The sequence below is a fragment of the Megascapheus bottae genome, chromosome 26 (assembly GCF_031878675.1).
Source record: "Megascapheus bottae isolate mThoBot1 chromosome 26, mThoBot2.hap1, whole genome shotgun sequence".
Taxonomy (NCBI): domain Eukaryota; kingdom Metazoa; phylum Chordata; class Mammalia; order Rodentia; family Geomyidae; genus Megascapheus; species Megascapheus bottae.
In genome coordinates, this window is record NC_143534.1 from 6,938,334 (window position 1) to 6,962,623 (window position 24,290).

Genomic DNA, 24,290 nt, shown 5'->3' on the forward strand with positions numbered 1-24,290 from the left:
GGAACACAACGGTGTAACTTCTTATATTTACAATCCACCTTGATCAGAGTCATATATTCCATTATTCTTCCCGACCCTCTTCCCTTCTACTTTAAGATCACGTTGAGTGTGCACATACACATATACATGCATATGTGCAAATGTGTTCATGAACCCTGGTTTCAGGGTTTGAACTCACACTCTTCCTTGGCTTTCTTGCTCAAGGCTGGAGCCTACCACCTGAGCCATATCACCAGTCCAGAATTTTGCTGGTAAATTAGAAATGGGGTCTCAAAAACTTTTATGCCTAGGCTGGCTTGGAAGCTAGATCCTAAACAACTCATTCTCCTGAGTAGCTAAAATTGCAGGTGTGAGTCTCTGATATCCAGCCTTATGATCACTTTCTAAGCAGAATTTAAAATATTTTTAAAAGTCTTCTATGTTTATATAGAACATCAATTTTAAAAGTAGCCCGTAATGGAAATTTGTAAGATCCAACACTAAATATTGTGATTTAGACAGTCAAAGCACTTGGAATATGAGAAAGATGTGACTCAAAAATGATAAAAAGAACGTTTTAGAAGGTGGCGTGGCAGGTGTAATCAGGGAAAGTGGGCGTACAGCCTGGAGGCATCTCAGTACCATAGGAGAAGAAGTGATCTGACAACCTCAAGAAACATCAAGCTTTCACAGTACTTGAATTCAGTACTGGTGAACATCTAAGTGCGCCAACAGAGCTGAGCACCAATCCATGCAAGCTTGTGACAATTCACAATGGCACATAAGGAATGGTGTAGACATTCTCCTCGGAGAACAACAACAACAATTTTAATCACTCCCAGGCTTTACACTTTGGGCTGGTAATGCAGTCCAAATGTACATATATTTGTTTATCCAAATATCCAAGGAATCATCCTCAATGCACAGGAAAAGAGTTCATGGAGCCTGAAGATGATTCACAAAATCGATTATCTACCTAGAGATAATGAAAAAGTCACTGTGATTTAAAATAGACAACCTGGCCTCGGCAAAGCTCTAACAGAATTATTCCCACTTCACAACAGTTGAATCTGTCACACTTGACATAGAGTAGTCCCCCAAAACATCAGCAGCTCAAGGTAAAAAGGCTTCAGAGCTAGGTGCTGGTAGCTCCCACACATCTGTAACCCTAGCTACTCAGGAAGCTGAGATCTGAGGGTCATGGTTCAAAGCCAGCCCCGGCAGGAAAGCCCATAGAGACTTTTATAATCAATAAATCATTCAAAAAAGCTGAAAGTGGACAGGCCCCCCACCAAAAAAAGTCTCAGGGAGACTATTTATAAAACTTATAAATTACCTTGCATATTAAGGTACAGAAAAGGTAGGGGGGGATTGCTAATGGAGACACAGAAGAAAGAGAAGCCAAAAAATAGAGAAAAAGAACATGCATGGCCCCCACGCCCATGTGAAACTCACTCATTCTACATTTTCTCTCTGGACTTGAAAATGTGCAAATTACTGTTCTTAAAATGTATCGTGTAGTTATCACCAACTCAGACAGCAGCTAATCCATCTACTCATCTACTCGTCAGGCGAGTAGATCTTACACAAAACAAAATTATCTAGAATGTGGCACGTGGGAGAATAAGTTCAAACTAATTAACACAACAAAATTAAAGTGTACTTGATGAGGATTAATACAAGAAAGGCAGTAAAAATCATCTCTAAGCAGAAATCTAATTCCTAACCTGGCTTCCAGAACCTCAGGCTACAGAAATGCTTTTCAATCTGTAACTCTTTGGTTCTTCCTTTTTATTGATGTTTGTAGAAATAAAATCGACAAATCATAGACTTGCAATTCATACACCCTCAAGTTGTAAAACCTTTCTGAGTACTGGACTTACACAAAGATATAGTAGCCTTAAACTGTTGTGTTGAATTGAAACTTCTTTGTACAACTGTGGAAAAATACTTTTAATTTAATTAAATAAAACAAAAAAAATAAAACTAATGGCTAATGTTTTCCATTCCAACATGTCAGGTTTTGTTGGTCTCCTGGGAACTTAAACATTACACAAGTTTCTGTTCAGAACCTGAATAGTTTGCATAATTTCTAAGAACAGGCTTCAGTGAAGTCAAAGGAAGGCTTTAATTAGTACTGCATTCAAACTGATAATGAACTCTGTTCTAATTCCTTCATGCTCAAAGAAAAATTCAGTGTCATTTATCCTTTGTTTCTTCTTTTTGTTTCACCAATGACCTAGTCGTACTCACTACAGAATTACTCTTGTAATATTAATTTCATCAAAAGGCAGACATTAAGATGCCAGCCTTCATTAAATCAATAATATTATTACATTTCAATTCCATCATACTGATTTAAATTTCACATGTGAAATATTTATAACAGAAATGCGTTAAGAAAATCTATAAACTGAACAGTGGTAAGCATTTCCATTTTAGACTTATAGCTGTAAACAGCAATTTTATCAACTAAGTGGTTCATTCAATCAAGTAAAAAATAGTCATGAGAAACATGGTACTGTAGTATTATATAGTTCAACCTGAACCCCAGGATTTAGAGCAGGCGATTATATCAGGCCTATTTCACACCAATCCTTTAAATGGTACTAAATTGTTTAAAAAAGAAAAGAAGAAATCACAGGCCATGGGAATGTCTTTCATTGATTAAACGCTTAGCACCCTAAAAGCTATAGTGAATGACACAAAATCTACCCTGCTTCCGACAGTACTAGTAAAATCCCATCTTCGCTTTGAGTATAAGGGGAGACCACATTTCCACTCCTTTTATTTCTTCTTAGTTAAAATCACTTCTCACAGGCTGGGGGGTGGGGAGGGGTCCATATGTCCACACAGCAATCGATGCAGCCCAGGCCCAAAAGGGAACAGGATAGTATCTTGGGTTGGGGGAGGGGGGGCGGTTCAGCTGACTCCTCAGCTGCAAGTGAGAATGTGGGGAACACAATTACCCAGAGGCACCCCTCCTGCAGAACACCCTTGCTGCTGCTTGACTTGTTGCCATGGAAACCGGATGCCAGCCCTGACTCTTCCAAGTGGCAATCTCACCTGTCAGACAGCTTAGAGTTAGTGAGGAGAAAGCGACGCAGAGCTGCCCAAATGTCCTGCCCTTTCTAGTCACTAAAGTAACAGTTATACAACCCAGGCAGGCTGGAAAGCTGTTACAATGTCCCACGCAGTCACCTTCTAAACTGGAAGGGGATCAAGGGTCACCCTGCTTTGAATGGAGCTAGGGTCCATCCCCAGAGCAATTCTTCTCCTGTGCTCCAACCAATCAAACTGTTTCCAGCCTGCAGCATAGTCTGCATTTTTATGGGAGACTGTCCTGGGCATTGTGGGGGTATTTATCTGAATCTCTGGCATCCTCCCTGAGGCTACCACACATGTGTCTGCACACATTATCACATGCCCCCTTGGGGCAAAGTCCTATGTCTTTCAGTGGAGAAACTCTGACTTAGGTAGAATTTATTCACAACAAAGTGCCCAGACAGCCTGTGCCAAGAGCAAATGAACATTCCAAATCAAATATGACATTGGCCAGATAACACTCAGAATTTATTTTCTGGTTCTTTGTCATGATAATAATTATTTGGTCAGTCTTTAAACATCTTGATTTATTTCTGACATCAGGACAAAGGCAACAGAGAAAACAAGGAAAAAATGAAACAAATTGGCCTTGGAGTTCAAAGATGGATCTATGTTTGCATCCTGGTACTATCACGAGGTCTCATGAGTCAGACAAGAGGTAAACTTCTCTGCCTCTTGAGTTTCCACAACCTTAAGAACAAGATCAAAATATCTATGAAGCCTGGAGAAGGTGGCTCACATCTATAATCCTAGCTATTCAGGAGGCTAAGATCTGAAGAGGGTGATTAAAAGCTCACCTACCAGAAAAATCCATGAGGCACTTACCTCCAATTAACTACCCAAAAGACTGTGGCTCAAGTGGCAGAGCACTAATGTTGAGCAAAAAAGCTAAGTGATGGTGCCAAGCCCTGATAAGTCGACTTATTTTAAGATTAGTAATATGAGAGGCCAGCACAACATCTACCCTTGTGTTGATGTACAGTGACAACAGGCCACCTTTTACATAAACCACTGGAACAGTCCCCATTGGAGAGTCATCTCAGCTTCCAAGGAATTACCCAGAGTTCCATTTCCATGCTTCTTCTTGTGCCTCTGTTGTTATTTCACAGGTCTGAAAAGGCTAAGATATATGTGTTTGTACACACATGCACATGCATTCCAAAGATCTCCCCACGTTGGGTAACAGCACACAAGAAGCTAGAAGGTATCACACTCCCTCCAAGCCTCGTTCACTGTCCCCTCATCACACTCCGGAAGTTTCTCAGAATCCACAAAAGCTCAGGAACCCCTGAAGTCCAGTGACTGCAAAGAATTTGCACAAAACCACAAGACCACACCTTTGCAGACACAGCCAAATGGAGTTGTGTGTGCTTACTTTAGGAGCATTAAGACGTGAAGAGGTTTATTCTGCTGGGATCTGGGAGTCTGGCAGGGGACTCCAGATGTTGCATGTGGATGTAACGTCTTATTAATGATGAAGGAGCTTTAACCCACACCTCCAGTATTCGGAATATATGCATCCCTTTTCAAAATTGTTGGATGGGACACATAGACATACAGATAGTCTAGTACATATTTATAGACATACATATACAGACTTCCATGTAATAGTGTATCTGAATTATGTTGGGCCTTTTCCTTATAAGAAATGAAATCAGGGACAGACCTAACCTTATTTGACCTTATGACATACATCAAGAGGTGGAGGCTCAAATATGATGAGGACGGCAAAGGATCACTTCAAGAGACAGAGGAAGTACACCCCAGGTACTGAGGGTCAAAGTCAAGATCACATTACCATTCAAATGCATGATCCTTGTTTTCCATTGGATCTTAAACCTCTGAAGACCTGAAGTTCAAAAGAGGAAGCTCAAGTTTGTCTTCACATTCAGTCCCCACGCAGGACATGGATACTGAAGCTATGTTTACGGGCGATACTGTGCACCTTAAAAGCACAGTCTTCCCCACAAAGAAGCAGAGTAATTTTAGGAGATGAAGGCAGCCTCCATACAATCTATTATAAAATGCTCCACATATGAAATTTTTTTAACGTGTGCTTCATTATCCCTCTTAATGAAGCAAAGAAGTTAAGTCCTTTAAAAAAATATGGCACAACTGGTGGTTTTAATTGCATTCATTTAATAAACATGCTTTTTCTAGGCGCCCCTCCACACCATATAATGATAATGTTAAGTGCATGCAAATGTATCTTGCCTATTCTTCAGCTGTAGAAATTTCTCTGAGCCAGAATTATCAGCACAGAACAGAAACCATTTGGGAGTGATAATTCCCAAAGCAGATAACTGAAAGTTGACTATATTCTTAAATTCTTAATGCCCCCAATTAAAAGCAATTAACTATCAAATAGAACGCAGGCAGTAACACTTGGCTCATGTGATCAAGCAACTGTTACAATGAACTCTTTGTACACCTGGATTTTCTGATTTTTCTGTTACATTTATTGCTTGACCAGAGTTGCCTTCTCTAGGACATCTCCAATAATCATAAAATCAATTGGCCTCCACAGTCCTATTTATTATGTAATTCGCATGTTTTGGTTTAAGAGCCCAGAGCACACGAAGAATAATAACAAAAGCAAACAAGTTCTGCCTCTCCTTTCTGTGCGTAGCAAAGAATGGTCATGAAATAAAACCAAACCTCTGTGTGATTTATCATCCCAAGTCTCCTCAAGTCAGAGAAGCAGTGAAGATGGCAGAAGAGGTCGTTTCTCAAAGCCCTGAAGAACTGGAGAGGCCAGCCTGCGGTGGTATCAAGCCTCAGGGAAGAGAACTTGGCTCACCTCACTTGCATCTCTGTCTGTAAGTCATTTGGATAACACTGAGTTGGCCACAGAGGGGCAACTGTCAGCCTGATGCCAAATGACCTATTGTCAAGACAACCTCTTTCACTGAAACACTTGTTTGGGACGGGAAGAAGCAAATTAATACGCAATACAGGAAGGCCACAGTACTAGCAAGCAGGATGGGAGATACAGCACAGCATGCTGTGGGGACACAGTGCAGGCTGGCATTTGTGAGTCCACATTGTACAGAGATCTCAGGAGTGACCTTCTAAGCCAACAACATGGTTGAACAGAGAGCAGGAAGTCGGGCATGGGGCAGAGGCAGCGTCTGAGGGACCCCAGGGGCGTGTGCACTCAGGAGAGCAATGGGGTCACAGCACAGAGCCCTGTGCACCACACACTGATAAGCACAAGAGGGCTGTGACTTGATTCCTGCCTCAAGAATCACCGCGGCTACTCCACCAAAAACAGACTGTAAGAACAGAACAACTAGAAGGCAGAAAAACGTGTTGAGAGATGAATCCAACAGTCCAGGAGAAAGAGCAAGTAGCTGGGATTTGAACCCTAACAGTAGAGTAAAGAATGGATTCAATGTTAGAGGTGAAAGAGAGCAAATGAATTCGTAAAGGGTATTGAGGAGTCTGTGAGCTAGACCTGAGGGTGTGGAACTTTCCCTGAATACAAAAGCAGCTCACCATAGCTAACCTTTTATACAAACAATAGAGTTCATAGTTAATATCTGGGTTTCAATCTCTGTATTCTCAGTAGGTGGGATTATGGGTGTGAACCATTGCTTCAGGCTTCTCATTTTTATAAATCTTGTAGGCCTCTAAATAAAGGGACTGATATTCAAGAAAAAAAGATTATCCATTTTTCAATGTGGTTGTTTTTTTCTAATCTCTCTCAGGTTTTGGATTGTTTGTTTGTTTGTTTGTTCCGTATTTACTTCATAAACTACCTCTCAAGCTCACAGTTGAAAGATTATGTGAAAGATGGCAAGTCAGAAATTTCCCTCAAAAAGATGGCATCCCAGAGTTATTCCAAATGAGGTCCCAAATCAAAGGAAAGCAACAGCAGAAATATTCCGCACTTGTTTTTCCACCCTTTCTGTTTGTGTTCAAGGTGGAAGGGGAATAGTGCACATGAACTTGATGGGAATACAGGGCAGATATGGACACACAGATGTGTGAACACACCCCCATGACTACAGACTGCAGCTTAATGAGCTTCATGCTATCAAAATACTCATTGCTAACAAATATAAAACTATTGTTTAAACAACCCACTTGGAAACGCTGCTCAGTCTACTGTGCTTAACTTTGAGTTCTGTCTTCTAACAGCTGAGCACTAGGGCAATTTTCTATAATGACATGTGTCCCGGAAGAGTCAACACTGAATTCAAGCATGTATGCCACTTGCCATAAGCATCTGAGGCTGCCCACTGAGAAACACCAATGACCAAGCACAGATAACAAAAGGTAGTATATGTGCATATGTGTATATATATATGTGTACATAGATGTGTGTACCCACACATAGATAGATAGATAGATAGATAGATAGATAGATAGATAGATAGATAGATAGATGATAGATAGATTGATTGATTCTATTTGTGACTTTGCATAGGAACCACTTGCTGGGATTTTTATAAATGTAGGTGACAGAAAATTTTCCTCTTGTATTTATCATAAATAAAGTACAAACACAGTTTGATCTATGTAATTTCTGGTAATTATCACTTTGTACGTGGAGAAATGCAGTAAAGAATAGTAGTTAGGAAGTGAGCAGGCACTTGGATGACTGATGTACTTGGCAGAAATAATGTCTTCTAAAAGTCCCTATCTGACTGGAACCTGGACAGGAGACTTTTGTGTGGAATCAGGGTCATTACAAACACAACCGAGTCAAGACCAGATCATGCTGGGTTGGCAGGAACTCCCATAGAATGGGCCTTGTCCTGGTAAGTAAAGGGTCAGGTGGGCAGCTACACAGACATAAAAAACATGAGGCCATGGAGGCAGGGACGAGCAAAGACTACAGGCAGCATCCATAAACAAGGAGAAGTTCACGAGTATGATTCTTCTGTAGAGTCTTCAGGTGGAGTTTGAGCGAACTGATACCTGGATTCCAATAGAGGCCTCCAGAACTATAAGAGAATAAAATTCTACCGCTTTAAGTCAGCCCATCTATGGTGACTTGTTACACAGCCTTGGACTATCCTATGACCTCCAAATTAACCACATAAATACTCTACAAATATGGCTAACATACTGTCTAGTCCTCTTCCATAAAATTGATAGATGAGAACATATTTACAACAAAAAGCATCTCACTAATTCTAAGAATACTGTATTTCACAGAAACAACTTTTATTTATGATGCATCTGCCCCATGAAGCCCTGCCTTGAATGAGGTCCCAAAGTAATATTCAGTAATTACTCTTAAACAAATGCTTAATCACACATAAAATACTGAGCAAGATGACAATGTTGAGATAGTCTATCAAAATAACAGCTGGAATCCTCATAAAAAGAAATTAAGGAAGAGACAGAAGATAACTGTATTTTAGAAAATACAAACAAACCATTAAAACCTGAAATCAGGTCAACAGCACATCACTGCCTTTCTCAGAGAATAGTTTTTCCATAAATGTTTAATGAACCAGTCAATGTCTAACAGAAATATATCAAGCTTATTAATGTTTACACTTGTTGTATCCTTATATTACACAGCTTTAAGCACATCTGCTTATCTAATTTCATCTGTATACTAACTCAGAATTGTTGACTTCAACAAATTAAATATGTGTCAAAAATATGGCCATTTAAGAGACAAACAACAATTAATAAGTACTACGGAGTTAGGTTTTCAACTATGAATGGAACAAGCACGGCTCTTGCCTTTTGGGAACTTTAAAGTTAGGCTGAGGAGATGGGTTCTCATACGGGGAAGTATGCCAGTGATGACACCGAACTGTCAGAATAGGGCGTCAAGTGGACACCTCATGTAGCCTAAGCTCATGTGGTTTCGGTACAGGATCCAGGGGTCTGAGCATTCCAGAGTTAGGACTTCCCAATAAGGAAAGTCTTCTTACTGGAGACTGGAGTATAAGTAGGGATATAAGAGAAAGGACAAAGTTTAATACCAGGTTGTATATGTGTTAAGAACCTAGAAGATCCATTTCAGTTGAGACAAGCTTGCATAGCCCACCATCTCCAAGTGAGCCTCTGGCTGTAGATCTTCTACATGACAGACCGTTCCCCATCTTTCTTAAGTCATCAAGAAAATTGAGCTATGCCAAGAAACATCATTTTCAAGCATTTTTGCCAAGCTGTAAAATTAGGCTTGCTAGGAGATGACAGGCTAGAAATGAGATTTACATTCTAGAGGAAAACAGTAATCTAATATGGATATTCAAGAAGACCTTTTATCAGGGCAAAGCGGAACAGACACAATTTGACATATATGGAAAGTAATCAGGAAGGCTGCTTTTTGCGTTAAAACACGGCTGCAAGTTCATCTTTGATCAGAGCCACTGAACTGTTAAGAACTCCCAACTTACCTTAAATACTTCCATTGGAAGAGGAAACTCTGCAGCCACAACAAGGGATTTTTCCAGAGCACATTTCCATTCAGAGGTCATCTTCAGAGGATAGATTTCTGTATCAACAGCAAGCCACAGAAGAAATTAAGAACCACAGTTTTCAATTTCTCTCTTTTACCTTCCTATATTTCTCTAACACCCCAGCATGTGCCAGACATCATCAGCATTCACACTGTACACTATAAACAGCCACCTGCTCAAGGGATTTTCTGAAATTAAATAGCAAGTTGGGATTCTGCTATCAGAAAATGAAGAATGAACTTAAGAGAGCTCTTCCTCGGGGATGTATTAATCACATTAGCAATTAATCCCATGGTATTCATCACATTAGCAAAACCTTGGGTCATCCACCATGCCCAATTCCACATAACACGTAAGACATACTATCCACTGACAAAGAACTTATTATCTGATAAATGTCTAAACTACAAATGACTCTCTTCTCACATATGTCATTATTACAACCTACTTTTCACAAAATTTCTAAGCTCTCACATGCTAAAAGTAGTCCATAAATGCGTTAGAAAGTCATTGAAAGGTAAATTAAAAATGACCAACCAAGTTCCATATTTACACTTGAAATGTTGCTAATATACCATGGGTGGCCTGTATTTTTTCCCCAGGCGATATGTACAGAGGTAACACAGTTTGAATACAAAATTAAAAGGTAAAAATCTATTGAGCACTGTTTTCACCTATTCCTGAAACTGCAAGGGGATTTTATGGCCTGATCTTAACAGATTTAAGGCATTATGAAAATAGGATTTGCTGAAGCACTCAGTGAAAGTAGATAAGTTTATAACTTCTCTATATCAACCCTGGTGACATCAGCCAGTTAAAAGACAACATTAAACATTTGGGCATATTTTTCATTTCTTGTATGTCTGGGTTTTTTTTTTCAAACATGGAGCCATATATTTGGATCTTCGTTGCCTATGAACTAATTCACCTTGAGTTCTAAGCCCCTCTGTTTTACCAGCTGATTTCATCTTTTTGGGACCTAACAGCAGTTAGGTCTGACATATTGATACCACAGCTAGCCAAGTTATAAATTCACTGCCCACTGTCACTGTTTACATAAAGGATGATTCCTGACAAAATATCCTCTACCTGTGTATACTATCTAAAATCCTTCTAGTATTTCCTGTGGAGCCTTCTGCCTCTAACAAAAAAAAAAAAGAAAAGAAAAAAAATCAGTTTGGCATTTGTAGGTCAAAACAAATCAATGTGATTGATTATGTTTGTGGCATCTAACATACTTAGTGACACCCACTGGAGCCATCAGGCCCCAATGAATGCTTTGGAAGAGACCAAACGAATGCTTCCTTTTCAGATGAGAAGCGTGCTGAGCAAGGCACAGCACTGCTTGTTTCAGGGTTTCACAACACAGTCAGAGGGACTAGTTCACAGAGCTGCATGATTGGCTCCCCCGGAGGGTAAAGAGGTTGACCCTGGGGCACACTAATGGGTCAAGGTCATGGGCATGGAATCAAAGTCTTCACAGAGGGATAGACAATTCAGAGATGTCTAAGGGTCCAGACCCAGAAGATACCAACACAGTGACTCAGAGAACTACAAGAAAAATGGTCTGGAACATAACTGCTTTCTCATCACACACACACACACACACACACACACACACACACACACACACATACTCCTTTTTCCTGCCGTCTGGAAATAGGCAGATGGAGAGTTCAACTTCACATGGCAGAAAAAGAACCAACTTGTCACCCAAGTGCCAACAGAACTGACTAGCAGGTTCCTTTAAGAGATTTCCAAAGCCAGAACCAAATGAGAGTCTGAAGCCACTAAGGGGAAATCAAGGAAAGAAATGTTCAACCTCACTGGACCTTTCTCGACCTGGTTCTGCAATCCTGACCAGTTTCACCCTTGACTGTGATCTCTGAGGAAAATGGAGAGTCCTTGAGTCAGAAAACAATGATAAACTAGAGGCTAAAAGAAGCATGGAATGTCAGTAGGCATAAACCAGGCATGGCCTGGGTTAAATCCACAATAACAGAACGCAGCCCAGGGATGAGAAGACCTTCAATGGGGATGTCAGAGCTCTCCTGGGACAAGTCTCACACATACTTGCTCTGGAATCTTGGCCTGTCACATGGTCCCCAAGAGCCAACTCCTACAATCACACGCAGTGCTGGCAGCTCTCTACCTTCACAGCAGAGATAATGCAACAGGTAGCCTGGGCCGCCAGGGAATTTCTACCTGTCTTATAAGCTTAACTCTTCATCTTCTTTGGAGACTATTTTTAAACCCTGTGCAGAATCCATTCCACAACAAGAAAACCTCTCTTCTGAAAAGGTGACACTCAGCTGCAGTTGGGAAAGTTCAACTTAAACTACCTGTGAAAGCTCAACACCCCCCAAGAGGCAACAAGCAGAGAATAGGCATTCCCTCTCTGTGCTTGTCAGGAAACAAAGGCACTTCAGTTATGCTGGCAAGTTTATAGACAATAAATAGGCCCTTTAAGGGAACATAAAACATTCCCTTTAAATGGTCATGTCCAGGTAATTTAACAGTATGCCATTATCCCAGTTTCTGTTTGTGGGGGAGCTATAGCAGTGAAAACATGTCCTCGCTCATCTGTAACTGAAAGCCTGAGAGAAAATGAGTTGCTCTCATTGGGCAAGGGTTTGGCAAGTTGTTTTGGAATGAATGTCACAGGAATTGGAAATGAATAACATAACGCATGAACGACCAACACAAAGGCTCGTGAAAAGAAGTCCCTCTTTTGCATGACCAACTTCCCCTCTGTGCAAGTTCTCTTCTTCTCACCCAGGTCCTGCCTAGTGACAATATGACACTTTATGGTTTTTATAGGGAAAGGAAATATCAGAAAGTATTATAAACTCCAAATCCACTCATGGACACCCTGATATGCAATCTGACAGTGCTGGAGAAGCATGGAGATGGTGACTGGGTTAGGAGAGATCCTGTGGGAAGGACCCTCCAAGACAAGCTTCCTATCCTCAGAGGAGAAGGCAGCACTCTACCTCCATCTACCGCCTGAGGAACCCGTCAGTCAAAAAGCCATCTGTAAGCCAAGGAGAGCACTCTCGCCAGCCCCCATGCATGCTTAAACCTTTATCTTGGAAAAAAAAAATGCCTCAGAAGGCAAATGCCTGCTCTTTGAGGCACAGAACTGGGGTTGATTTTTGTTGTGGCTCAAAGTAGTAGAGTGCTAATAACCTTGAGCAAAAAAGCTCAGGGACAGGGCCCAGGCCCTGAGTTTAAGCTCCATGACTACCACCACTAACAAAATGATATTCAGAAACTTTCTGACTTCAAAACCATTTCAAGGGCTGCGAGTTTGGCCTAGTGGTAGAGTGCTTGCCTCGCGTGCACAGAGACCCGGGTTCGATTCCTCGGTACCACAGACATAGAAAAAAGCTGGAAGTGGTGCTGTGGTTCAAGTGGTAGAGAGCTGGCCTTCAAGAAAGCCCAAGGACAGTGCTCAGGCCCTGGGGCTCAGGCCCAGAAGTGGTTTAAAAAAAAATTCAAACAAGACTTTTAAAACCTTGGAATAAAGATTTTTAAAGGCAAAAAATATATAGAAAAAAACTTTAATACTAGACAAAAAAACAAAAAAAAAAGATGAGAAAAATTTCACCTCCATTGTCCCTAAGCTTCTTCAGCAAGAACACTGAAAGTCTATCTTGCTTCCTAACCACCGAGAAATAGGAAAAAGTATACAGGACCTCCCAAACAACTTCTGGCTTCAATCATGTACTGAAAATTCTAGGAAAATTCTAGCCAGATCCAAAGTACTGTGATCACAGTTGGGATTTCTCGAAAATGCCAATCATTTGATCTACCTTGTGGTATAAGGCACACACAGCACAGCAATCTACCTTGTCTTGAAGGTAGATTGAACTGACTTTCCAGGTCTTATCCCCTATTGCTCTTACCTCGATTTACTGAATAAATAAATAAATAAATAAATTTCTATTGAATAGTGAAGGAAATTCTGCACCTTTTAAAAAGTCTAAGGACTAAGTACACTAAAGGAGGCGTTGTGATGTCTTTAACATCAATGACAGCGCTGAAGATACACAGCACAGAGCATCAACAACTCGGCAGGACACCCACGGCTTCTACTGTCTGCTCTTGCCATGTTGTTCTACTTCCAATGAGATTCTTCACTGTCTGTTAACACTGGACACTTCCCATTGATTTTAACAGTGACTAAGAAGAAGAAAATCCACCTACTATTTTCCTACTCGACTCTAAAATTTCATTCCCACCTCTATTTCAATTGAGGAAATGGTGCTGCCGTGTTTTACAAGTCACCCTGGGACTTAAAATTACTTCAGACAAATCCAGAGTATCAGATTCTGTTCCCAAGTGTAAAGTCTGAGTGGTAATTGCCTCTCTTCCCAGGGGTGTTGTTTGGCTGAATGAAGCCACAGAATCTAGTCTTTATCTTTTAACTACTGCAGCTGAGAAGGGAAAGCTCACATTTGGTGTGTCATTCGCCTTTCACTTTCTTTCTTCCATACCCAACGACTGCTGGGGATGTAGATTCTTGACAATAAGGGCTTAGCCCAAAATGTTGAGGGATTTCCCCTGAGCTCTTCGATAAAATACGTAAAGCATGTCCAGAAAATTCTGAGACAAGTAGGCATGATTTCTTTATATATTGCAAAGACATGGGATGACAGAATGAGAGCTCGCAGCAAATGCTTCCTGAGTTCCCTAGAGGATTCTTTGCATGCTTGCTTCTGAGTGTGGGTCACAAGACTTCGTAGGCAGAGAGTACAACCAAGAACCCAACAAGCTACTACAAATTCTGTGCTTTGCTGTTAAGGTTTACATGACAAGTTCACAGTCCCTCAAAATTATAAAGCAATTAGGCATCAAGCTATACACCCAACCTTTCCCTATTAAATCAAATTTTCCTCCTAGATTATGATTCCCAAAGCAAATCCCTAGCTTTGATCTTTCCTCACAATAAACAGGTCCTCCTGTTGGCCAACATCCCATACTAGTCAGAGTTGACAAGGATTTCCTGGTTGCATCTCAAAACACTCACAACAACATTATGGAAATCATAATAACAACAATAGAAAACTAATCATACTAGGTTACAAGACTATATACACCTACCAGACTTAACATGGATTCAAACTCCTAGGATCTAGAACCAACAGGATTTTAACGAAATCCTTGAGTGACAGGAAAAGTAAATATAACCCTTCTTCTTTGTATACTCAGAACAACCACTCAGAACTAACAGGAGAATTCTCTCACAATTTTAGGGAAGTGTTAATTGCTCCAAATGTACCTTCAACATTGAACTAAATAATTTCTGAGTATTTCTTCCCTGGCATCATTAATTCCATAAAAACCCAACATTTCTGTTCCAAGGTATCTCATCACTAAGTTGGTAGAACCAGAACCCAATAGCAGGGCAATTGGGTGAAAAAAGGCACAGGACCTAGGAATCTGAATTACAGTACCTGCTCCCTATCAGCTGGCAGACCTTAACAGAGCAGTTTAAACAGGTCTCACATTTTTTAATTGAACAATGAATCTCACACCAAACATATAGCACTTTTTTGGAACCAAAAATAAACAAGAGAGCAGGTGTAAAATCACCTAGCATATGGTAAACATGGTTATTTTGTAAACACTGAGAATTTCTTTTTGACTAGTTAGGTATGTCAGAAAGCATAATACACTTTTCTATCCAATTAAGCTTATGCAAAGTCATTTCACAGTGTATTTGTAGTTTTCAAAAACTGATGTTGCGCCAAGAAAAACAAAACAAATAAACATATTGATCTTCTCGGTGTTGTTTCCTTTTCTGAATGGGCTTATTATATAAGCAAACTATTTGGGGATCTAAACGGATGGATGGATGGATGGATGGATGGATGGATGGATGGATGGACACAAATGACTAGACAGAGTCATAGAATAGATAAGTGGTTAGCTGGTTGGGTAGATAAGAAGTTAGGTGGGGTGGGTGAATAAATAAATGTAGATAGATAACAGATGATAGATAATAGACAGATTGATCAATTAATAGATGACAGACTAACAAGTTGTAAAAATCCCAGTCTACAGTGTTCTTCGTTGATGAACTCATGAATCCAAAGAAATCAGATCAACTTCTCTTAGGCCTCCAATGTCACTTTCCTCTTTGTGAATGCTACAGTTCAAGGGCTTGGATTTTATTCTTGGTAGGCCATATTCTAAAGGCAACACCCTTAAAAATCCATATTCTCAGATGTATAAGATACCACAGAGCTAACACATTTTCCAAAGACACATCTATTCTAAACATTCTCAAGTATTCCAAAGCAGCAAAAGCTTTGGCCCTTACCTGAAGGTGGGTCCATTCTGTATTTATTCTCTTGACACCAACCAACTGGTCGAAGTCTGTAATCCAAGTAAAACAACCACTGGTCATAGGATTCAGTGTCCTCCAATCCCACATAGCGAAGGCGTAATCTTCCTCCAACATTTTCAATCACACTAACTATCCAGTACTGAAAAGGGTTCTGAGAATCCTGAAGTTCTATTAAGGAATCAACTGTAATGAGGTCTATAGGGCCTTTCCCTCGCAGAGGCTGTTTAAACAGAAGCAAAACTCCTTATTTTAAACTTTAAAGTTCTCATGGAAACAGATGACAGCAGAAGATAATATTTTTTTTCACACCATCATCCAAGCTATTGGCAAACAGTGTGTTGTCCCCCTCCCACCGCCCCCACCCTCTACACAGCCACCCACCTGCCCCGCCACCTCCCCTTTCCTCCTTCACACACATCCTTAGCCAACAACCACAATCCCAAATAAACAGAAAATAACAGCTTGATTGATTTTCACTGAACAAATCACCCTTCCCAGATAAAATTACATTTGTTAGAAATTAATACGCTTTTTCAGTAGTTAGCCCCAAATGACCCGAAGGTTAAAAAAAAATCTAGCAAACTGTCTGCTTTTCAGAAAGATAGATGTATCTAACACAGTGTTGTAAATTTATACCATGAATTCTCTAGAGTTGCTCATTTTTACAATAGCTACTATCCCACTGGCCAAGAGAGACACTCATCTTTCAAAAAAGTATATCTCTATAGAGATGTGTCTAATACACGTGGATAACCAGCTAAATTTCTCTATTATGTGCAATTATTTCTGTGTTTCACCATTAGCTTGGTGAATCATTTGAAATATATATATATATAAAACTATAGTTTCTTCTAAAGAAACTTCTTAGCATATGTTTTTTAAAATAAAAAAGAACACAGAAAAAAAGTTGTTCATTCTCTTTAAATGGATAAAAACTCATAATTTTGATTTGTTAACTCAATAATTAAAATAGCCATTACAATAAACAATATAGCAGGCAAAAATCACCATGAACAAAACATGCTAACCATGTACCAAAAGGTGCTACACTGGTGCATCCATAACATTTTTAAGAAGAGAGGAAATTCAAGTTAAACTAGTAATTAATACGGTAAAAACCGTCATCTCATTTCTTCTCATTCACAAAGTGTTCTCTTTATCAGAGAAATTCTTCAAACAGATTTGATCCTTCAATAACTACGTAGGGCATAGTACTCTGATCTTTTGGTTTTATTATGCATGATAAATGCCAATGTTCCAGCACAAAGTTATTTTCACACAGCCAAACAGAATCTCAGGTTAATCCGTTTTTTTTTTTCTTATTCAATACCTTCAAATTGCCTTAAACTATATTTAAATATGATCAGCCATTTCTCCTCTCTGGTTCTGTAATGTAAACTAATCCAATCATTAGTTAAGATTTGTGTGTTCAGATCTAGGGGTCAGGCATCTGAAATTGAGTATTTAATGAAACCACTTGTTAATGTGCTCTAAGACATTTGCTTTGTCATGAGGAAGTTATTTTACAGGATTTATTTATGACCACTAATACAGGAGAAAGGATTGGACTTGTAGGACAATGGAATGCATCCTAATACAATAATTTAAAATGAGTTCCCATCAAGCAAATTGTCCATCTACTAATTATACCACAGGGAAAGGTGAGACAATGCCACTCAAATCTATCACCTATATAATTTTGGTATAAAACAGCAAGTTCAGCTACTTAAATAAAGATATCTGTATGTACACATGTATCTGCAGAAGGATATATGCAAAGGTGCCATTAGGTCTGAGCTCACAGGTCTGAGATGCTTCATAGACATAACAGATGTATAATAACAATACATACTCCTTCCAGGAGATTGGCAGGTGCCGTCCTCGAACCAGTCAAATCACGTATGAGGAATTCTGTCCAGTCTGCATACTTCTCTTTGATTGCTGGCAAGACAATGGAAGAAAAAAGACCCACTTCAACACATCGGTAAAGAAAAAAATAAACCATTGCCGTTGTCTGTAATATTGGTGTTAGTTCAATATTGTCCTTAATTTTAAACACTGTGATTAAGAAAGTAGTGCCAAAGGGATGGAGATTCAGCTAAGCAGTACAGTGCTGGTCTAGCACGCTTGACACCCTAGGTTCAACCTCCAGCACCACAACCAATAAATTTTTTTTAAGAAAGTAGTGCCAAGATTTAGGAAACAATTTTATCAACAAGTAGTGACTATATGCTTGGGATTGATTAAAGAATCAGAGGTCCAGCATCTACTTAGAAACCTCTTAAGAACACCATAACTACATCACGAAGTACAGAATACAGGAGTTTCCAAAAAGAAAGGGGTCAATGGGGGTTGAGGGAGTCAGAGCAATTCTTTACAGTTGGAAAATAAGGCAAAGCTCTAAATTATATAAGTGGTTCACAGAGCAAGGAAGAAGAAATATTTTTTCAAACTGAGAGGACAAAAGCTTATGCTTTTGAGTGCCAGAGAGAAAGAGAAATGGAAAAGGCACAGTAGGTAACATCATTGGCAAATAATGGTGAAGGACAACAGGCATTTCATTAACAGAGGATCTCAGTTAGCCATGGTGGGCCACGCCCATCATCCTGGCTATTCACGAGAATGAGAGCTGAGGATCCAGGTGTAAAGCCAGCTGGACAGAAATGTCTGTAAGAATCTCATCTCTGATCAACCAGCAAAACAACAACAGACAACATGGGGCCCTACACTTGACAAGATTGATAACCATAAGTCACTATAGGATGATCCATTTTTCTTGGGTTGTTTCTTACCATGTATAGAATCCTAGGTAACATTAAGTTAGAAATTTTCAAAATATACAAGCAAATCTACAAAAAACATAGTATCATGCAAAAATGTATACTGGCAGAATTCTAGCAAGACAGGAGTGAGAGTGAAGATAGCTCTGAAATTTATATTCTGCGGACAATCAGACCCAGAAATCCCATTATTTTCCCTTACCATGTTTCTGCACAAAACTGAAGTGATCTTTTATGTTCTGCAAGTTAGATAAATTGCTCACCATGGAAGACAGATCTAGAAAGCCATAAATAAAACTACACAGATCACTTCAAGTTAAAAAAAAAAACAGAAGAAACAATCCTTAGAAATTTTGCTAGTTTTAAAAGAAAAATTGATTTCTGTCAACATTTCCTTCTCAAAGCTCTGAGTCTTCAAATGTACAACAAATTTAAATGTGGCCGTGAAATAAAAATCAAGTGCAACAAATTTATAATTCCCAGGTATAACAGAGTTATTTTAACTAATACTCAATTTGATTAAATTCTTGTATAATGTAAGTTGTCTGGGAAATATCGGAATTCATTGCAAGAGAAGCTCTATGTTCAGTTCTATGTATTGCTTCTCTAACTAGAAAGACGAAAACTACAGACACTGTATAGCTTTCTCAATGCATTGAAAGAAATCTGGAAATCCATAAGCATACCATCAGGATCTTTTAAAACCTCATGGAAGTAGTTCAATGTTTTATTCAGTTTCTCTCTCTCTCTCTCTCTCTCTCTCTCTCTCTCTCTCTCTCTCTCTCTCTCTCTCTCTCTCTCTCTCTCTCTCTCTCTCTCTCTCTCTCTTGCTCATTCAGTTCTGGGGCTTGAACTCAGAGCCACTTCCATCTTTTTCTGTGTATGTGGTACTGAGGAATCAAACCCCGGGCTTCATGTTTGCTAAGCAAGTACTCCACCACAAGGCCGCACTCCCAGCCCTCAGTTCTCTTATATACACACTCAGGTTTATCATTTTGAAAATCCAAGGCAGAATCCATCACTAATCAACTTGGGGGAAGAACTCAAATCATTCATGACCTTGAGTTCCAGAAACACACACACACACACACACACACACACACACACACACACACACACACACACACTTTCATAAGGATATTCAATGATGGTCCCAAATCTTGCAGAGCTTTTTGAGGATTCGGAAGCTATAAAAAGGAGTTTCAAATAACAGGCAGAAGATTACTGTCAATTTTCAGAATTTGGAAATTTCCTACTAAGGTAATATCAATGCCGAACCCAAAGATAATGTCACCTCTCAAGGAAGGACAGTCATCTTTGATAAAGACTGGCCTGTGTGCCTGTTCAGCTGGACTGTGCACAAGGAGACGCCCTCTGTGAGGCCCCTGAACTCACAATGACAGCATGTGTGCCTCCACACCTTCTTGGCCCCAGTAGACTTCCAGAGACCATCCACATCTCCAGGGCTGGAGAAAGGAGGGAAGAGTTACTGAGTTACTTTGAAGAGAAACACCAGTTACACACAGCCTCCCTTTAGGCACACAGGAAGGGTTATGGTCATATTCTGGTTCCCCCAGGCAATTTCCTTTCTCTTTTCTTTTTCTTTCTTTCTTTTTATTTATTTATTTTTTGTCTGTCATGGGACTTGAACTCTGGACCTGGACGTTGTCCCTGAGCTCTTCAGCTCAAGTCTGCTCCCCCCACCCCAGGCAATTTTCTCACCTCACTTCCTATCAACCCTTCTTTGAAGTCATTTGGTGAGTCATAGTAAGAGTTGGCACCTCTTCTCTCATCTTCCCTCCCCACCAACTGTACAGTTCATTTTCAGTGGTGTCCGGTGAGCAGCACTGCTGCTCCATTTCTGTACGCCCCCCCACCTTCCCCAAAGAAGGTTAAATGACAGAAAAGACAAAGGTGCAGAAAGCAAAAACAGAAAAAAACAAGTAAAATAATATAAAACCTCTTGTTTCCGTTTCTAGGAGTTCACTTCAATAAACATCATTTTATATGACCATATGACCATAACCATTGGTCCTTTGTGATCCTCTCCTAAGAATATCCTCCTTGAGTCTCATTGTGAGAATGTCCAGAGCCCTGTTTATCATGTCCAAGTGTATTTTTGTCTTTTTACCATTCAGTGTATTAACATGTAAATGTATACACACTTTCTAGTTATAAAAAAATGAGGGAATTCATGCAATCTATATTTCTTTGGGTTTGGTTTTTTGTTTAACCATTCAAGAAGAAATGTACTCATTATCTGACTTAGGTAACTGTAACCCCTCTGTACATCATCGTTAATTAAAAAAGAAAGAAAAAAATAAATGTTAAAATCTAGATACATAAGACCATACAGTATGATGCTAAATGTAAGGACCTCTAGGATATAGAAACAAAAGCCATATAATGAGTGATTGTTGTCCTTAATGTACTATGTTATCTCTCATCTCTTTTGCTGTCCGTGGTTATCTCATATTGTTACAATAGTGCACCTTGTTGTCTGATATATTTTATATATGCTTAATTGGTTATTTGAAATAGGATAGGGAAGGGGGGAAATCAAGATGAGCAGGGGGAGAGGGGAAGGAAATGGGGACCATGACATGAGAAAGGGTATCAATATTTGTGAAGTAATATACCTTCTATCTGGTGAATATAATGTAACCCTTCTATTTAAAAAAACAAATGTTAGAGAAAGAAAAATAAGATAACTTAAACCAGAAAAAATGAAAAGAGCTGGCAATGCTCTCTCTTGATCTGTAGTAGTCTCTTCCTTCCTTAGTGATGTTTTTCTTAACAGATGCCACTTTCCAAAACCTCACATTAAGGATAATGAGGGTCCTTTCCTTTCCTATTCCCTATGTTGTCTTTGATTCCTGGAGATTGTATTGTTGTTTTACTATGCCTACCCTGAAGCATCTGGTGCTCCCTGGTCTGAAATTTGACACAATAGAAAACCTGGAGAGACCAATCTACTTCATCAAGGGCATTTAACCTGGAGGGGGAGTGGACAGGGTGATTCTGTAAAGCTAACTTCCAAACTTGAGTACTTCCCCAGACAATTCCACCCGTTTCTTCAGAGGTGGGCCCACAGGCTAAAAACCTGCTGCTTTTTAGTTCTTGGCCACCCCACTGGGAGCAAGCCAGTGTCAAGGATGGGGTGCACCCCACTAAACCCTGCTGTTTGCTCCCCACTCGGGGTTCCCGCCCCTCCCCCACCCCTGCAGCCATCAAAATCATGATCACCCAGAGAGTTCAGAATGGCTCTCAACTGTGGCCTCCACAATAATTTAACAGTTACCCAGTCTCCCCTGGGTTTTCAAGCTGCCAAAAACATGTTGCAATTTGTAGTCTTGCTGGTTTTTGTCAGTTTGCTATGTTGTTGGTCTGTGTATGTTTTTATTCCTTTACTCTCATTTTAATAGGGTCTTTGGAGGGGGGAAAAAGAGATAAGAGCGTTCAATCCACTGAAACTCCTGCTAGCTCACAAGAGGTGAGCACTAGATTTAGACTTCTCGAAGGAAAGATCTTTAAGCACTGAGTTGACTAAAGAAAAGAGGAAGCAATGCAAGATCTTAAGTTAAACTTCCTCCCTGGTCCCTCCCCATTGCAGGACTGACTGTCATCTCCCACAATCCCAAATGTCCCCATCGCAGATGCCACACCACATATAACTATACCTTCCTGTTCTCCTCTCCATCATCTGTCCATACGAGGGGATGACAGATCACTTGTGTCCAATGGATTCCCAACTGTATATACCCACCATGTAGAACAACTGGCACCTAGGAGGTGATTCATTAAGATTCTGCCACAAGAAGTGATTTTCTAAACTATATCTGTCTTACTAATAATCTATTGCAGAAATGACCAATTTAATTCAGCTTACCATAAACATTATACAGACCATAGTCAAACATTCCTTAGACACGTGATTTACATGATTTGTTTGTGCCTTTCTGTTTGTGCTTGCTTGTTTTTTTTAACTTCTTATATATGAGGTAACTAATCATTTATAATTTCATTGTAAATAAACTGTAGAGCTGATTGAACCTTTTCGCCAGGAATTGGTCGACTGAACTAATTGGGTAATTGGGTATCTTGTGAACTACAGATGGACATTTAACATCTTTTTCCTGGAGTACCGTATTCCTTATAGTAACTCTATCAGTCCACTGAGTAAAAAGTCCTGCTCATTTTTCCCCCTCATATACCAGAAATCAAGGAAATGCAAGATGCTACGTACAGGACGTAATTCCAGGGCTCGGGTGGATCTGCTCCCTGAGGGTCCCAAGCAGTGTTTGGCACTAAAAATAAGTACAATTTACAATAAAAGAAAGAAAGAAAGACCACTCAGCAGCACGTCTCTAGGAGCTAAGAAGACAAATAACCTCAAAAGCTATTAGAAGAAGTCTAGACGCTTATCACTGTGTGCTGGCTAGAGATTCTTATCCAATAAACACAGAATTTCTCCCATTCTTGGACATGTTCTGCAATTTTTCTCTAGCTGCCAGTATCTCATGTTTATAGACATGTCTGTTTCTGCTTTAAATGTTTTCTTCCTTGTAAAGAATCCTCTTAGAAAGAATCAGCCACTTCTCACCCCTACACCTCTATCCACTAGGGAAAATTTCATGCAGGTGTTTTATTAGCTCTGTCTGCACAAAAATTGACATGAGTGAGCTGATGTATCACTCAAGCCCAGGGCTCCAAGTTCCTGGAAAAAGATATTTGCTTATTAAAAAATATATTATTCTAGGTCTCTCTCTCATTTTCATATTGGCTTCTCTCCCCCGCCCCCACCTGCTTGCTTGCTGGCTTGCTTGCTTCCTTCCTTTTTTCCTTCCTTCCTCCACTCTTTTTTATACCAGCACTAGGATTTGAATTCCATGACTTACTTCTTTCTGTGAAGTTACTTTCTTTGCTAGAGCCAAAAAGTTTCCATTAGATTTTTTCCCCATGTTTTCCTTAGGTATGTGTTATGAAAAGAAAGAAAAAGATGATTTGGGGGAAAAGTTACATGAATATGCTCTTTGTACATATCTGATAAAATGATAACAACTTGCATACATACAGTCTGTCATGTCTGAATTTATATGGAAAGTCCCTGAGCCTCTCATCTCAAATTAACCAGCAAAAAGCCAGAAGTAAAGCTTTGGCTCAAGTGGTAGAGTGCCAGCATTGAGCAATAAAGCAGATGGAGAGTGCCCTAGCTCTTGGTTCAGTCCCCAGTACTGGAAGATGGAACAGAAGGAAGAGAGGGAGGGCTAGAGGGAGAGAAAGAAGGAAGGAAAAGAGAACAGAAAAAGGAAAACAAATGAAAGAAACAGAAGCAGAAAGTTAACATGGCACAGGTATATGTTCTAGCGCCTTACTGGCTATAAGGAACAGGAGCCGAAAGGGTTAGGAGAAAAGCAAGAGAAATTTTTATTGGGCTTAATATGGTCACCAGCAGAGATAAATAACTCTAAATCAGAGAGCAACATAATCTGCTCAAAAGCAAAACAAAACTAGCCATGGTCATTTCCTCACCTATCTTTGTAACGTGCCTATGGTTCTCCACTTCCAAGATAGGCTTTCTTCATTCTGAGCTAAATCATTTGCCCATAACCTCAGTCTATCACTCTCTTTTCCCTATAC

General features: G+C 39.8%; 1 protein-coding gene across 2 annotated transcripts in view; it reads right to left on the reverse strand.

Annotated features, from left to right (window-relative positions):
• The window catches only part of Sfmbt2 (Scm like with four mbt domains 2), a 131,775-nt gene that overhangs the window by 53,347 nt on the left and 54,138 nt on the right, over positions 1-24,290 (reverse strand). The window contains exons 5-7 of one of the 2 annotated variants that reach the window (XM_090318857.1): positions 17,723-17,811; positions 15,844-16,090; positions 9,453-9,550 (exon numbers count right to left, since the gene is read on the reverse strand). In XM_090318857.1, the coding sequence (XP_090174983.1) occupies positions 9,453-9,550; positions 15,844-16,090; positions 17,723-17,811 (434 nt within the window). Of the gene's footprint in view, positions 1-9,452; positions 9,551-15,843; positions 16,091-17,722; positions 17,812-24,290 lie in introns of those variants that run through there. The other variant, XM_090318859.1, reaches the window with a different exon arrangement.